Genomic DNA, 18,170 nt, shown 5'->3' with positions numbered 1-18,170 from the left:
TGGGTGAGTTTGACTTTAATTTTCTCCCAAACTGTACAGTAAAACGGTATGAAAATAAGTATGGTAATAGCCAGCGTGTCCCTGAATAAATATCAGTTGACAGAATGAGCAAATATGTAAAGAAAAAGTTTTTATGAGTGTTTGAAAATGGATATTGTGGGTGAGTTTGACTTTAATTTTCTCGCAAACTGTACAGTAAAATGATATGAAAATTGGTACAGTAATAGGCAGTGTGACCCTGAATAACTATCAGTTGACAGAATGAGCTAACCTATAAAGAAAAGATTTTTATGAGGGTTTGAATATGGGCTACAGTGCAAGTGCTTGAATGCACTTTGATATTATAGGTGAGTTTGACTTTAATTTTCTCCCATACTGTACAGTAAAATGATACAAAAATGAGTACAGTAATAGCCAGAGTAACACTTAATAAATATCAGTTGACAGAATGAGCTAACCTATGAAGGTACTTTTTACAATTTTTATTTTTGATGTATATATGTTTTATATATAAAAATAAAACAATTTACATTAAGCATGTATGATAATTAACATTAAAATTAATAAATAATGTTTAAATAATTATTGTATATATAAAAACACTAAAATCAAAAATTTTAATTTAATAGTAAAATTAATGATCAATATTAATTAACATTACTATTAAGATTAATGTTAACATTAATAATGTAGAACAATAAACGAATATTAAACATAACAACAAAAAAAATGTAATAAAATTAATAAATGATGTATAAAACTCATATTAGCATTAATTAATATGCATAATGTATAATAATTAATGTATAATATTTATAAAACATTAAAATCAATAATAAAAAAATAATAAAAAAAATCTAATTAATAAATGATTCATAATAATTACCATTAATATTAACATTAACATATGATGTATAGCACATATAGAGACATAATAAGATGGGGAAAAAAGCAATATATAACTTATCTGATGTCTCTTTACGTTCTTGTCCTTTTTACGGTTAACTGCAAGAGTATAAAGGAAACTGCCGTCTTTAAATGCATTTAGACCGTTTCCAGCACCCATACCGTAAGTGCAGGAATAGACGAGCGACCTAAAAAAAAGTGCGGCTGGCTTGACCGTGTATTTTCGACGCGCGGCCCACTTGACCGCAGTACTCCACAGTCCGAAGTCTTTTGCTTTTGACTATTGGTGAATCTCCAGTTGTCTCTGATAATTGTCATTTGGACCTTTCTGGATTACAATCCGCCACAATCCACCAAAATAAGTTTAATTATTTCATCTGCTGTAAGAAAAGGCTATAAATGATCCACTTTACCAGCAGCTTCCCATATGTATAGTCTACTAGCAGGGACTCCTTCCTTTCTGTTTACAAGTGTGACATAATGACGCAAAGAATTTCCCGCGGAAACCTACCAGTACCCATAAGGGTTATGCGCAATCTAACTTCCATATTCTGTAAAACAGATCAGATCCTTCCAGTTAAGGTCTTTTGTATGTGCTTAATGGAAAAAATTGCTGTTTTATTCAAGATAATTTAAAGGAGCGAGCAAAGATGAGCATAACGGATGTCCCCTGCATATGCTGATTGAAAAGCTTTTTCATTTAAATTCTTCACATTAACGTTTAGACATTTACTAGAATTAAACACCTATAACAATGTGAACTAGGTAGTTTTGCTAATTACCGTAAAAGTCCATAGATATGCCGTCAGTTCATACTGCCGTTAACACTTTCTCTGACAAGCGGATGCAATAAGACCAGTTTTCCGGTTTGGTCATGTGACGTTCGACATATACCCAATTTTATTATAAAACATTACAAGCTTGCTGTTGTGAATCGGGATAAGGTAAGGAGATAGTTTTGAACACTGGCTGGTTATGTACTTGCTCAAAATTTGATTAGGGATCATTTTTAACCCAAAAAAAGTCACGGACTGCAGCTTTAAATTACATTTCATCATAGTACTATCAAGGGACCGAAGTAGGCCTACTGCTGTGTTTGGAGTGGAAGGTTTCGGGGAAGGACATACTGCCCTCTAGTGGTTCATTCTGGGTGAACGTCGACCACATAACAGTATGATTAGCCTTTTGCTTACATTATCAAACAGCTAATAATGTGTTGCTAATGTTGTAACTGACAGACAGCTACCTTCTAAAAATCAGCATCCTTAGAAACACTTTGAACAACTTAACATCAGTGGAGAAAGGCACAGGCACTATAGCATCATAATATACATAAATATATATATATTTTTCATATCAACAGGAAAATTCTCTTCTCTTGAGACTCCCCTGCTTCACAGTATAGTTAATGTTATGCTATAGCCTGCCGCCATGTTGACAGGATTGGTTACAAGGTAGTTGTGACGTAAGAAACACCAGCAATTTCAAACCGTTTTTTGAGACCGTCCTTTTTTCACTGCAGATTGAAGGAGAAAATACTTATGAATTTGCACATGGTTTGTCTTAGCATATTAAATACACCACATAGACATATAAACAATATTATTCACCACAGGGGATCTTTAAAAATCACAGTCTGCTAAGACAAAGAGAGACACTAACAGGTAATTATCAAACCACTGTAATCAAATTAGTTTATTAAAAAAATTAAGCACACTATACAAATTCAATACACTCATAATCAGACAAATATATCTTTGAAAATATCAATTAAACAGTACAGTTACAACATTACTATATTGAAATGAGACACTGCGTAATAATGCTTACCTAAAATTAAAAATAATTTTTACAAATTGTATCTCTTAAAACCTATCAAAAACATTCAGATAGCTGCAGCATGTGTAGTGACGTAGTGACTTATGATGATGTGGCTTCCGTCAACGTGACATCATCCTCACAAATTCTGGAAGGTTTAGTAAGGAAGAATAAAAAGAAAACAGAAGTAGAGTATATAAGGTAAACTGAAATGCAAATATTAGTTGTCCTTATTTATCGATCATTCTCTCACCTTCAAAATCAACCAATCCGTCCCCGTTGAGGTCGGCGTCACGAAGTATATCGTCAATATCCTTGGGATTCAACTGTTCTCCCATCAGCTTTTTCATGGCCTCTCTCAGTTCTGTGACGCTGATCTGCCCATCCCCATTGGAGTCGAACTGCACACCGGTAAAATGCTGATAAGGCCACTGATGGCTACAGTCAACACAGTGGGGTGTGTGTGTATGTGTGTGTAAGTGAGTGTGTGTACCTCTTTAAAGGCATCTCTCAGCTCCTTGACTCCGATCATGTCCGCTGTCTCTGCCAACATTTTGGGGCCCATGAGCTCCACAAAGTCCTCAAAGTCAATTTTACCCCCACCTTAAGAGTATATGTGACTTTTAACGCCAGTTTTAAAAAAAAAAAAAATCTACTTTTTATCATTCTCTAAATTAATATAAAATGATAAAATTTTATAAATCACATTTTATTATTTTATCTTTAAAAATACAGAGTATGTGCCCTTAAACATCAATTTTTTGTTCTATTTTTTATTTTTCTCTAAATTATTACAAAATGTTTACATTTTAGGCTATTACATTTTATAATTTTTTTTATCAACAAAACAACTTAAATCAGAAGATTGAAAAGTTTAATTTAAGATTTATGGTATCAGTTCCCATACTTTGGTCTCAGACTTTTGAATACAGTGCAATAATATCTGCATGCACATTTTGCCACAGATCATAAACACTCTCTCAGTGATATCACCTATTTGTTGACTCAGTTCAATGAGTTCCATCTCTGTCGGCATGTATCCCATCGTCCGCATGCATTCGCCCAGGTCCCTGCAGTTGATGTATCCTTTGTTCCTATCAAACTCTTTAAAGGCTTCTCTTAGTTCTGCATAAACACAAGGAAAGAGATGTTGAAATGCATGAACAGGATGTTTTCCAGTCTGACTCTTGGGTGAGGTGTGTATTTTGTGAATACCTTCTATCTCTTCTGGCCGCAGTTTCCTGTCCTGTTAAATCAAGAGACATAAGAAAGATGTTAAACACTGATGCACTTGAAGACATGTCTCTGTTTGACATGATCTCTCTCTCTCTCTGAATCATCAAAACGACTCAGACAAAACACATGGGTTGGTATGTGGAAATGAGAAAATGAGGCAAAATGCAAGTTTGAGAACTGGTTCCAGTGTGTAATAATGTAGTGACATGGGTAGTCACTAGATTACACAGTGAAAGTTGCCTGGCAACAGCTAAAAGATAAGGAGATTTGGGGGGGTTTAACTTGAGGAGGGCCCAGGGAAACACGCAAAGCATAGAGAGTGGATGAGGTTAAACAGAGTGCCATATGAGAAAATCCCATAGATGATTCTCTTTTCCATTTACAGCTCTATCTATAATACCCATTACCATAGTACACACATGTACGCATAAACTAGTGGATTACATATGCCACAAATCCAGTACAGAATCCTTTCTCATTTAACTGATTATATCATATCTTCACAGTGACCGGGAAAAAGCTTTGTTAAAAATTCATCGTCATTCATGTTAACCAGAGACAATATTTTTTAAATCATTGTTAAATTTAAAGTCAAACAATATATACTTTCATTCAGCATGCATTAACTGATCAAACTTGAAAGTAAATACATGTATAATGTTACAAAAGATTTCTATTTCTAATAAATGCTGTTCTTTTGAACTTTCTATTCATCAAAGAATCCTGAAAAAGAATCCAGTTTCAGCACAACTGTTGACACTGAAGACTAAAATGGCTGCTGAAGATACAGCTTTTCCATCACAGGAATAAACTATATTTTAAAATATATTAAAATGGAAAACAAATATTTTAAATTGTAATAATATTTCACAGTATTACTGAATCAGAATAAATGATCAAATAAATGCAGCCTTGCATGGTGCGGTGGATGGATGGGCGGACGTGACTGACAAGAGGGAAAATGCACATGGTTTTTGTTGCATGAAACACACCAGGATATGAGTAAAATTACTTTAAAAAGGCTTAATGTAGGCTTGTAGTCTTATATGAAATAGATTCATGCATTTAGCTTTTAGTTAATTATTATAAAAACTATAAAAACAACCTATAGAGCCATACACAAACATAATTTCTCGGAAAACATTTTTTAAACCATGGAATAAGTTCAAATTTCTTTGAAATATGTTGTGGACATCCATAGATTTAAGCCATTAAATTAAATTAATTTCTGTAACTTAAATCATTAGAGTTAAAATAGCATATTATTTATAGCTTATTCAGATTGAGTTCTGCTTAATAGGTTGAATTACCCTTTTTAAGTAAAATGAACTTAATTCATTTAGCAATTTTCACTGTTAGGTTTTACAGTGCAAGCATAAAAGTTTTATTTCAAACTATCCCAAACAATTGAGCAGTAGTTTTGGAAAACGTTTGATGAGTGCTGAACAAATAAGCTTTAGCAGGAAAATGAAACAAACCTGCAAATATCACTTTAGGATGAAATATCTTTCGATTCTCTTCATGATCTTTTACAACAAACCAGTGGAGGGAGTGAACAAATGTAGTAAAATGATTCACAACGATGATGAGAAAACGGCTGAAATGGTTCAGATGATGTGATCTTTTCTATTAATGCAAGTGGAGAATGTAGAGGTTTTAGTTTTTCATAGTACATACGAGCTGTGACTTTGCGAAGCCCTGTCTTAGGAAGATGCACGCTGGTCCGACGATATTATGTAGCATGGTGCAGTTTTGAACGAGTGCATTCAGAGGCTCCTTAAACTCAGAAGTTACTTCATTTTCTCCGTCTGCTTCTCCGGGTGGGCGGGGCCCTGGCGCCACTGGCCCAGCCACTTTACCCTCAGCCACACCCTTAGGGTGGGGCCAAATTTTACTTGAGACATAATCTAATTAAGCACAGTTCAGTCAATTTGTTTGACAATTCGTCCTTAAACTACTCAAGTATTAGGATGGTGTTAAAATACTGATTACTTTCTTTACAAAATATCTAGATTATTAAAATCTTAAAGGGTTAATTCACCAAAAAATTAATTTCTGTCATTAATTACTCACCCTCATGTCGTTCCACACCCGTAAGACCTTTGTTCATCTTCAAAACACAAATTAAGATATTTTTGATGAAATCCAAGAGTTTTTTTTAATTCCCACAGAAAGCAACTTAAGTACCACATTGAAGGTTCAGAAAGTTAGTAAAGACATTGTTAAAATAGTCCATGTGACTAGTGTAGTGTTCCCAAACTTTTTAGCATGGAGTAACCCCTGAAGGCATTACTATCCTTCCGTGTACACCCTCTCTTCCACTTAGACTGCAGTCACACCTTTACCATTAAGGGACAATATTTGACCCCTAAATTGATTTTCCAGTGCATTTTTTTTACCTTTATGAATAACTTTATAAAAGAAATAATGTTTTAAATAAAAATGTTCAATAGAGAAATATGCAATGATGGTAAAACTAAGTAAAACTTTTAAATATTAAACTAAAACCGCCAGTAAGTGGCAGCAAGTCACTGTTTTTGTGAGTGAGTCATCGAGTCATTCATTCAGTAATGAAGCAAGTGGCTCTGAATGAATCATTGAATCGACTCTTACAATTCGTTCAAAGCGGCAGAATTGTTTGCGAAACAGACGTGTGTTGTAGTTCTGCTGTGGTTTTGGTTATTATTTCATTGAAAAATAGAGGAAATACTGGCAGTACTGTGTTTAAAATGTACGTTTTGTTTTTTGACCTGTTGTATAATAATGTCACGTTTGCATTCATGTAGATATTTGGGAACAATTGCATTCGATTCTTGCTCGTTATCGTCATTAAATACAAGAACTCACACAAGGTGTGTTTTTGTACCGGAGAAAGTTTGAGTTTTAAATCGAAATGAATTCATTATCTGTGTCTATATTTGTTCTTCATTCGAGTAAGTGCTAAATCCCCACTTTTACAAAGGTGCATTGTCGAGAACGACAGTAATTTAGCGCGATTTAAGGCAGCAGATTCGGCACGCAATCTATGCATGCTGCTTGTGTGGATACATTAATTCATACATTCATTCATTTGATTAAATGTACTGGATTTACGACATTTTGGCAGTTAGAAATACATGCTCTATTATTTTAATGTGGAATTAAATTAACTACTCAGCATTTTGTTTGCGTACCCCCTTTTGTCACCTCACTGAACTAGTGGTTCAATATTAATTTTATGAAGCAATGAGAATACTTTTATGTCAGAATGCCGAATCAGTATTGGCCGACTCCTGTGTCAACATCTCATGCATGCATTGTGCTGCACACGTGATCGGCGTCGGCCAATACTGATTGGACGTTCTGAAGTAGAACACGGAAGCGCTGAACGTACACAGCATAAGAGAATGACAGTGACACAAAGCAAACAAAAAGATCCTCGTCACTTCATAACATTAAGGTTGAACCACTATAGTCACTTTGACTATTTTAACAATGTTTTTACTACTTTTCTGGACCTTGAATGTGGTAATTACATTGCTTTCTATGGGGGATAAAAAAACTCTGGGATTTCATCAAAAATATCTTAATTTGCGTTCCGAAGATGAACGAAGGTCTTACGGGTGTGGAACGACATGAATAATTAATGACAGAAATTCAATTTTTGGGTGAACTAACCCTTTAAAGTCTCATTTCAATATTATATTTAACACAGAAACACAGTTAACACAGACACACAGGTCCTGACCTTTAAATAGGTTTCTCTTACCTTCTTCATTTTGTTTTTCATTGAAGGTTTTGTGCAGTTTCCCATGTCTTAATCCTCAGTGAAGACGTTTCCCACCTCCCCTCTTACGTCCTTTTTATATAATTAATTTATAGAGTGGGTGACAATACAACACTCACCTGCTTCCATATTAAGCTACTTAAAGTCCACGTTGTTTAGTTACTAAAACCTAAAACCCAACCTAACAAATGTCTCTTTAACCTTTGCATTCTTTCTCAGACCCTCTCTTAACTATATCAGTCAAAGCAAAACTCAATCAACACTAATGTTTCATAGAACAAGCATACTTCTCCCAATTCTTGCCATTTTCACATCTCGTTTAAAAAATCTCCATGCTTCTTTCCTCTCTTCCCTATCCACTCACTTTCCTCACAGATTGCGGTCCCATGCAAATGATTTCATTTGCGAGCTGAAAGAGAGAGATGCAGAGCGGGAGGGGAGGTATGGGGAGGGTGAGAATTAGACGAGAAAACGAGAAGCTTTTTTAATCTCTCCCCCATTTCAGATTAAAGACGGAGAGACATAGGATGATGTACAGACTGAGAGCACATGGAGATTTGAGGAACAGAGGAGAAACAAATATTAAGTGCAAGAAAGAGCAGTGGTCGATTAACCGGGCGATATTCAGCTAGTTTGCTTTTTCCCAATGACTATGTTTCCTTATTGTGCAAAATAAGTGCATTTACTTCACTCAAATTCCATATTTCTCAACATTAAATTATCGTTATGTAAACATTTTATTTGGAATATGCTTTGATGTCTGAGACCACTTCGAAAATCTGAGATTCAAAATTTCATAAAAAAAAAGAAAAACAAATAAATGTTATATAAAATTAAGAAGAAAAAAACAATATTCTGTGCCATTTCTAGACAAAATGTGTGGCATTGATCATGTACAGACTGTTCTGTATATCATAATCATCAGGTTTTGCAGCTGTTATTAAAAGCAAAAAAAAGACAAATCAAATACTAAGACATTCTGAAATTCATGTTCATTTTTCACTTTAACTATTCACTAACATTTTTTGTACTCAAAATATAATTTTTAATTAAAAATCGCTGTATTTTCATTACACAGTCATTATAGCTGCCATCAACCAAATGGATACTATCAGTATCAGCCATATAAAACAAAACATACTAGTAGACTGCTAAAAAAATGCTTAGCTTGTAACGTTACTAAGAGATAAATGAAGAATACAGGAGGTTAAAAGCGAGACTGATTGTCTTTTCAACATGGGGTGAAAGTTGTGTGTGTGTGTGTGATAATCCCAGACTAATCAAAACACACCTTTGGACAGACGAACAGAGAACCACTCCTTAATCCGCACTCATATTTTAGTAAAACCCTGTGACATTGCCCTGTGTTACCAGCCTGCCAGAATGATAATCTACTATAATCCACACACACATACACGCTTGAGTATTAAACTGTGTTTCTGTGCCAACACTGGGGTTTGTTGTTAAAAAAAAAAACATCAGCAAATAGATAAATGCTACTCTCTTTATTGTATAACATTGTGTATAATAACAATGTGATGCTTTTGTGGTGTGTATGAGGAAGAATTTGTTTGAGTCTGCATGTTTGGGCCAAAAGATTACAGTCGAGTCAGATGAGGTCACTCTATGAGCAGCTGAGCACTGTGGGACTGTGGAGTCCCAGATGTGAGTTCACAAGCTGCTGCATGCGTAATAGCAATCATATAGAGTTCTGCGTGTGTATTGACAGAGAGGACGGAAGAAAAATAATCCGTTCAGGTTATGCTGCTATAATCAGTGTTTTTTTTTTTCTTAGCTATCAGAGTTGGCAAAAAGCAATACACACATGTGCACATATACAAAAATTGTTGTTCAAGAACAAGGATCTTGAAGTGGCCACTAGGGGCTGGAGGTCTGCGAAAAATTAGAAAGAAAAGATTTTACAAAATGTTAACTTAAAATAATTATCAAATATGTTTAATGCAATAATTAAAAAAACAGTACTTTGGAACAATATGTATTGTAAAAAAATGTTTTTAAATAATCTGAATGAAACTGAAAATGTTCTTCTACATCTAACATACAATACCGTTCAAATGTTTGGGGTCAGTCAGATTTTTTAATGTTTTAAAAGAAGTATCTTCTGCTCACCAAGCCTGCATTTATTTGATTAAAAATACAAACAAACACAGTAATATTGTGAAATATTATTCCAATTTAAAACAGCTGTTTTCTATGTCAATATACAGTAAAGTGTAATTTATTCCTGTGATCAAAGCTGAATTTTCAGCATCATTACTCCAGTCTTCAGTGTCACATGATCCTTCAGAAATAATCATTCTAATATGATGATTTGATGCTCAAGAAACATTTATGATTATTATCAATGTTGAAAAGAGTTTTTTTTTTTTTCAAAATTCTTCGATGAATAGAAAGTTCAAAAGAACAGCATTTATTTAAAATAGAATATTTTCTAACATTATGATTGTCTTTACTGTAACTTTTGATCAGTTTAACTCATCCTTGATGAATAAAAGTATTGTTTAATTTTATTTCTATCCCCCCAAAAATAAAATTAAAATTCTTACTGACCCCAAAGTTTTGAACGGTAGCGTTTAATGTTACAAAAGATTTAGATTTCAGATAAATGCTGTTCTTTCTATTCATCATAGCATCATAAAATAAAAATGTAAATAACGGTTTTCAACATTGATAATAATCATAAATGTTTCCTGAGCAGCAAATCCATCATATTAGAATGATTTCTGAAGGATCATGTGACACTGAAGACTGGAGTAATGATGCTGAAAATACACTTTACTGTATATTGACATAGAAAACAGCTGTTTTAAATTGGAATAATATTTCACAATATTACTGTGTTTGTTTGTATTTTTAATCAAATAAATGCAGGCTTGGTGAGCAGAAGATACTTCTTTTAAAACATTAAAAAATCTTATACTGACCCCAAACTTTTAAATCTAATAAAAAGTAGAAAAAGACAGTCAACTTAATTCAAATAAATAAATATTTTAATAATGTGCTTCAATACAGTAACAAATATTAGCAAAAAAGTTTTGTTGTCTTTCTAATAACACTTTTTTTCTCACTTATTAGAAATGGATCTTATAAAAATATAAAAATCTAAAGATACTTTTATGTTTTAGAAACTGGGTCCCTCAAAAATCATCTTATTTATGCTATCTTTAAAGCTGCATTAATAGCTATATAGAATAGGGCTGGGTAAAAAATATTGATTTCTCGATTTTAATCGACTCTCATTTTTACGAACTGATATCGATTCTTAAATCCCAAGAATCGATTAGTCTGTTTTCAGAATGTAAAAATTCCATATTCAGTGACTCGTTAGTCAGCTAGAAAAATTAACCCTAGAGAGCAGCATTCTGATAAATATGTTACATACTCATTATAATTTTTAATGTTCTTCAATATGCATGTTTAAATAAATCAGTTATGACAACCATGATTTAAATGTTTATATTTAAATAATTTTTATAAAAAAAATGAATTGGAGTAGAAATATGATTATGTAATTCTAATTTGTATTTATTATAAAAAAAAACAGAATTGAGTGTAAATTAAGTGTTTGTATATAAATAAGTTATTTTCCTTTAATATTATAGTAATGTAGTACCAACTGACTCCCATGTGTAGTTTACAGCATTAGTTGAGAGATTTTATTTCCTCTAGAAAATTTGCCATGTACTGTTTCTGATATACTACATCCAAAATAATTGATATCGAATCGAAATCAGAATCGAATCGCAAGCTTGTGAAAATCCATGGTTCAATAGGCTGAGTTGGAAAACAAAACCTAGCTATCAGCCTCTCAGTAGTTTGAGTCCCTTTGTTTTTGAAGAATGCCATATGTGTATTAACTCGATTTCGAAATAAAACACTCTCTTTTGCTTACCCTCCCATTGAAGTGGAGAGTAACTCACGTATTCAGTTCAGATCCTCTGCTTTATTTATTGAATTAAAGATAATCAGATGTCAGATTAGTCAACCTAAACTATGTTAACCCTTTTATCTAACAATACCCATTCTCAGGTGACTTAAACTAATGGATAGAGTTTCAGTGAACGCTCTAATGAAAATTACTGTGCAAATGTAAGCTAAAAAAAAAAAAAACAGCATAACCTGTAATGGTTAATTCTTTTTTCAGTACTTTTGACTGAGCGCAAATAAGAAAAGATGTTAATTAAATTCAGCTTAGGCAATGACTCAGTAAATGCATGATCCTAAATGAGTTTGTAGCTATCTATGTCTCCAAGTCAATTAAATAATTATGAGAATAACAAACAACGATCCCTCTTCCAGAAAGGTGAGTGGGCAAGATTGGGTTTCTAGTATGCTCACCACTGGTGATTCAAGCTCAATATCCAATGATTACCACTGGATGCAAGGTTATCCTAGTGTGGGAATGCAACACCACAAGGGTAAGACCAGGTCATGAGCAGATGAACCATGAGGGGACAGATGCGCTTGTTAGGACAGCTCCTTAACCTGTCGTCTTGTGCCTGATAATCACCTAACCACCTATCTGCTAATGAAGTAAGTCACTTTGTGACACAAGTACCTTCCCAGAACATAAGCATCATACATCTGAAAACGGGCCAACATGTTTCATGTGGTAGCATCTAAATTAAGTAAGTAAAAAATACTGTTTATGATTGAACAGGTTATTATCAGTGTTGAGGAAAGTTACTATTAAAAGTAATGCATTACAATATTGCATTACTCCCTAAAAAAGTAACTAATTGCGATACTTAGTTACTTTTTATGAAAAGTAATGTGTTACAATACTTTTGTGATACTTTTTCTCACCTGGGCTGGGCTGCTTGTTTGTTTTTAATAACAACAAAATATATATATATATATATATATATATATATATATATATATATATATATTGGCAAATGTAATGGCCCTTTCACACCAAAAGTGAAATGAATAAGCCTCAGGCTGAAGGAAAATGCATATTTACACCTGTACAGTAGAGTGTGCAGCTCAAACAAACCTTTCAGCTGTGCTGCCTTTCTGGATTGAAGAAGAAGAGGATACAGGAGATAGAAGTTCAACACTCTTATTTCTAAATCTAATCTAAAGTAATTTTTGCTTATTAGTATGGTTGAATTAGATCATTGAATGTCAGCAGCAAAGACATTGGTTACATAAGTGAGATTAAATCCATAAAGTATATTTGTGTAATTTAATATAGTTAAATATTACAGGTTTGCGTAAAATTCTGAGATTGCATTTCACTGTTTTTATTCATTTTGAATGTTTTCATGCAAGTGAGATGAGTAAATGCATGTTCACATTTAGTGTAGAACTACAATAACCATCATGTTCACACAGCGCACATAACATCTCTGCACTTTATTTCTCTCAACATGGGGACAGGAGAGCTCTCAGTCAATAAATGAGAAAAAGTATGTTACTTATTTGAAAAAGTAACTTCGATATTTTGTAAATTGAAAAAGTAATATGTTTCTTTACTAGTTACTTGAAAAAGTAATCTGATTACATAACTCAAGTTTTTGTAATGCATTACTCCCATCTCTGGTCATTATCATTAACTAAAATTACAAGCTGAAATAAAACAAAATATAAAATATTGTCTTGGCAATTAAATGGAATAAACAAAAGTTAAATGGCTTAAAAAGTTTACCAAGAAACTACCATTAAACTGATGATTTGACGTTTTTTATTTCTTATGGGGATGAATTGCTATATATACACCATTATACCATTTAATCAAACTAAATGTTGGGTCTAAACTTTCAAGATTTGAAGATTTTTAAGTTTGTGTTCAACTGTTACAGGAAGAGTCAATTAGAACAGAAGAGAAATGAGTTGGCAGAGCTCGGCAAGGCACCTTCTGTATCATGTATCAACAATGTTACCTAACAACAAGGTCAAGGAATACCCATCAGACTAAAGATCGGCTAGGGCCCTTTAACAGCGTAATGGGGTCTTTGGTGCAGTGTTGTAATAGTTTGATCACTCATAGTTTTAGTCACTCTAGTCCTATCAAGCATATAACATTTACTTTCATTTACTTTGCAGAACTGAAGGTAGTAGACCACTAAAAGACTGCTGTAGGTATGAAATGGCGACGTGTGAATGAGATGGTGACCTGCAGGGGGTGCTCTTGTGTAGTCTTACTTGGCCAAAAACAGACTCAACGATAGGTACGAGGTCGAGTTCCACCTTCTCCTTAGATTCCTCAGTCTCAGGAGGCTCCTCTTCAATTTCCTCTGCGCCATCTTCATCTCTGCTGGGAGGATGGATGGGCTGATTCTTTCGCTGTCCCATTTTAGGTCTTACATTACCATTGAAGACATCCACCACACCCATTTCACCTTGCTTCCTCTGTTTCTCCACCTTCTTCTTGATTGCGGCCTGAACCTGTAAGAAGGCACAGAAGGTTATACATCCTAAACCAAGCTGATGATTAGGCTAATCAGCAACTGGTGACTAATTATAATGATAATTGCAATTATAAGTTACATAGACCTTAGTCAGGGTAGCGCCATATTTAATTTTCGACAGGAATGAAAACAAGGCTGTAAAGTGTTGTTTACCAACATTTTTTTTTTTTTTTTTACCGACATCATGTTGTTTACTACGGAAGAGGATTAGGGCCAAAAAAGTCGTTAAATTACAAGAACAAATTCGTTAAATTAGGAATTTGTTCTCATAATTTAACGACTTTTTTCTCGTAATTTAATGACTTTATTCTCAACATTTTATCTCGACTTTTTTCTCGTAATTTAATGACTTTTTTTCTCATAATTTAACAAATTTGTTCTCATAATCTAACGACTTCTTTCTCAATGTTTTATTTCGACTTTTTTTTTCGAAATTTAACTACTTTTTTTCTCATAATTTAACAAATTTGTTCTCATAATCTAACAACTTTTTTCTCGTAATTTAATGACTTTATTCTCAATATTTTATCTCGACCTTATTCTCGAAATTTAACAACTTTTTTCTTGTAATTTAATGACTTTATTCTCAATATTTTATCTCGACCTTATTCTCGAAATTTAACAACTTTTTTCTTGTAATTTAATGACTTTATTCTCAACATTTTATCTCGACTTTTTTCTCGTAATTTAATGACTTTTTTTCTCATAATTTAACAAATTTGTTCTCATAATCTAACAACTTTTTTCTCGTAATTTAATGACTTTATTCTCAATATTTTATCTCGACCTTATTCTCGAAATTTAACAACTTTTTTCTTGTAATTTAATGACTTTATTCTCAATATTTTATCTCGACGTTTTTTCGTAATTTAATGAGTTTATTCTCAACATTTTATTTCGACTTTTTTCTCGAAATTTAACGCATTTTTTCTCGTAATTTAACGAGTTTATTCTCAACATTTTATTTCGACTTTTTTCTCGAAATTTAACAAATTTTTTCTCGAAATTGAACAACTTTAATCTCGAGATGGTTTTATTTTTTTATTATTGCTTGGCCCTAATCCTCTTACGTAGTTTACCAACTATTTTTCCAAAAGACTTTCAGCAGACAAAAACTCAATGAAACCATTTTGAAACTTGTGAGTTTTGAAAATTAATGTGATTTAGAACCTTATACAGCACATGCCAAAGTAAAGACTGTAAGTCTATCCCACACAGCGCAATTTTCAGTGTAAAGTTAAATATGGCGCTACCCTTACTAAGATTTGTAAAAGGAGTGATCAGATCACTGGCTGGTAATTGTGGGTGGAGCTAAAACTCATCAAGATTTGACTCATAGCTTCTAATTTAAATGAGCCAATCAAAGTTGACTATACTGTTTGTACTGTAATGTAGACAATAGGTGTGTTTGACTTGAAGTGGTGCTGTGCAGACCGATTGGTGTATGACATCATTGTACCACGAAAGCAATTTTGAAAGCATAAGGAGCCGTCTGCTTTGATGTCATACAATGATTGGTCTGCACAGCGCCCTTTCAAGTTGAACATATCTAATGTAAACACATAATTTTACTTTTTAACTATTTATCCAGCATAATTACAGTGGCTGTGCACATATTAAACTTTAATGTTAACAGTGAAATGTAAGTTCAATCTAAATCTCCAGTAAACAGAATAGCCAGAAAAAAAAGATTCTTTTTAAACAGGTTTACAGAACAATCCCTCCATCTCCCATTGGTCAGTCAAAAAGATATGCCCGCCCCAAAACTTATGTCATTGATTGTGCCAATGTTGCTACGCCAGACTGGTCAGAGTGATCAAACAAACAGACCAATGTTTTTATAGTGCCAAAGAGTTTACGCTTTTCATGGAAATCAATCTACCCATGGTTCACGTAGTTGTCTGTGCATACTAAGTCGGGATAAAAGAATATTTTAACATCGCAAAAATCCCAATTTACCTTTAAGCAGATTATATTCAGAGCTGGGCTCTAAGACAAAAATCAATGTTTAGAAATCCAAAAAAACATGCATGACTCTACCTGTTTCGCTGTTCTCTCCGGTGGAGCGCTCATGCCGCTGGTACTACCTGCCCCTCCTGCTGATCCCTCTCGAATAATCATGAACATCCCTGCAACAATGGCACGCTCTCTCTTTCTCTTCCTCTTCTTTCTCTCTCTCTCTCTTGCAGTAAGACAACACCTGTTTTACCCCTCCCAGTATGGGCCTGTCAGAGGTTTCCTCCGTGCAACTACAATTGCTACTCTCCTGTGAATTTCTCAGAACTGTATTCAGTAACTCAAGCTGAATTAGGAAGACCTGATAAATGTGGTAATGTTTCTTCAAAACTCAAAAGAAATCAATTTAAACCTCTTTCTGCTTTGCCACATATTTCATTCTATATTGATGCATGTGTTTCTCCCCATCTGACTCAGACGTCTGCTCCTCTGTAGAAGTCCACAGTTTGTCATCCGTCTCTCTGCCCATGGGCTGTTTTATCCAGCAGGGAAAAGAAAGACAGAAGGATACCATGTCTGCTTTTTGCCCTTCTAACATTCAGAAGGTGACACTCTATCCATCCGATACCTCTCTCTCCTTATCTTTCGTTTGCCCTTTTCTGTCTAGGCTGTATTCTAAAGTGCATTGGATTGGTAAGATAAGGGGTTTCTGTGTTAGTAGTAAAAAAAACAACAAAGTTTTTATATGAAATCTCACAAACATAACCTGTACACACTGTTTTTGCTGTCCCTATGGAAATGGAGTATCAAGAAATCATTTATTATTAGTTATTATTAGTTATCTGTCACAGAAAATGAAGGCTTTCACTGATTTGGAATAAGGTGCAGAATTTAAACCGAAATTAGCAATGCTATCTAATTTATTTATTTAAATTCAGTGCTAATTATTTTTTGTCAGCTATTTCTGCTTGTTCTTTTCGTTTTTTTATTTTTATTTGAAATTTGCTTCTGTTTTTTTTCAGCACTTTCAGGCATTTTTTTGTTTTCTAATGCCTTATTTTTATTACAATTAATTGTTTAATATATTTTACATGATTAAATATTATTATTGTACAACAAACATCAAGAATAAACCACAAGCGTTTGTGCAGTGATCTCTATCCTGTTATCTAAACCTAGATCTGTTCGTATCTGATGCCACAGCAATCAACCTCTATTTCTTATTATTCTCTTACTGGATCTGTTACTGGAGTCATGTGAAAAGGACTTTTAAGTAAGCTTCCAGGAAATTTAAATTGAACAAGTATAAGCAGACAAGTATTGTGGATGAAAATGTGACTTACATTAGGTGAGACTGAAATGTGAAATATTTTTGCTGTAAAGCAGCACTAAAAAGAAGTGTCATTGTTCAGCTGAAGTCAGTTCAGTGTTGATTCAGTTCAATTCAATAACTTTCTAAAATTCAGTTCAGCTATAAAGTAGCTCTGTAGAAAACGGTGGTCATTATTTAACTCAATTCAGTTTGTTTACTTCTCATCCAATAGTGTCAGTGCAGTGAAATCAATAATAATGCTGAATAGCTAGTTCGAAATTCTAAGCTAATTGGCTAATCGTGAGAATATTTGAATCCTGATCTTACAGGGTTAGTTCACTCAAAAATGAAAATTCTGTCATTAACTCACCCTCATGTCGTTCTACACCCGTAAGACCTTCGATCATGTTCAGAACACAAATTAAGGTATTTTTGATAAAATCTGATGGCTCAGTGAGGCCTCCATTGACAGCAAATTAATTTCCTTTTTCAATGCCTAGAAAGGTACTAAAAAAATATTTTAGTACAGCAATATCTAGTGATGGGTGATTTCAAAACACTGCTTCATGAAGCTTTGAAGCTTTACGAATCTTTTGTTTCGAATCAGTGGTTTGGAGCGCATATTAAACTTCCAAAGTCATGTGTATCATTGAAATTTCGAAACACTTATGGCGTAACAAAGAATCGCTTACTGAAATCATGTGACTTTGGTGCTCCGAACTACTGATTCGAAACAAAA

General features: G+C 33.6%; 1 protein-coding gene across 1 annotated transcript; it reads right to left on the bottom strand.

Moving 5' to 3' along the window:
- Positions 1–2,725: 2,725 nt before the first annotated feature.
- Positions 2,726–16,290, bottom strand: cabp2b (calcium binding protein 2b). The gene is made up of 7 exons (XM_067381463.1): positions 16,204–16,290; positions 13,898–14,140; positions 3,940–3,970; positions 3,718–3,849; positions 3,218–3,327; positions 2,978–3,125; positions 2,726–2,872 (listed from the first exon to the last, which is right to left on the bottom strand). Exons 1-7 carry the CDS (start codon positions 16,288–16,290, stop codon positions 2,847–2,849), a joined length of 777 nt encoding a protein of 258 aa, XP_067237564.1. The 3' UTR covers positions 2,726–2,846.
- Positions 16,291–18,170: the final 1,880 nt, after the last annotated feature.

Source organism: Chanodichthys erythropterus, chromosome 1 (assembly GCF_024489055.1).
Source record: "Chanodichthys erythropterus isolate Z2021 chromosome 1, ASM2448905v1, whole genome shotgun sequence".
NCBI lineage: Eukaryota > Metazoa > Chordata > Actinopteri > Cypriniformes > Xenocyprididae > Chanodichthys > Chanodichthys erythropterus.
The sequence above is the reverse complement of the archived record's forward strand: the minus strand, read 5'-3'. Positions and strand labels throughout refer to the sequence as shown.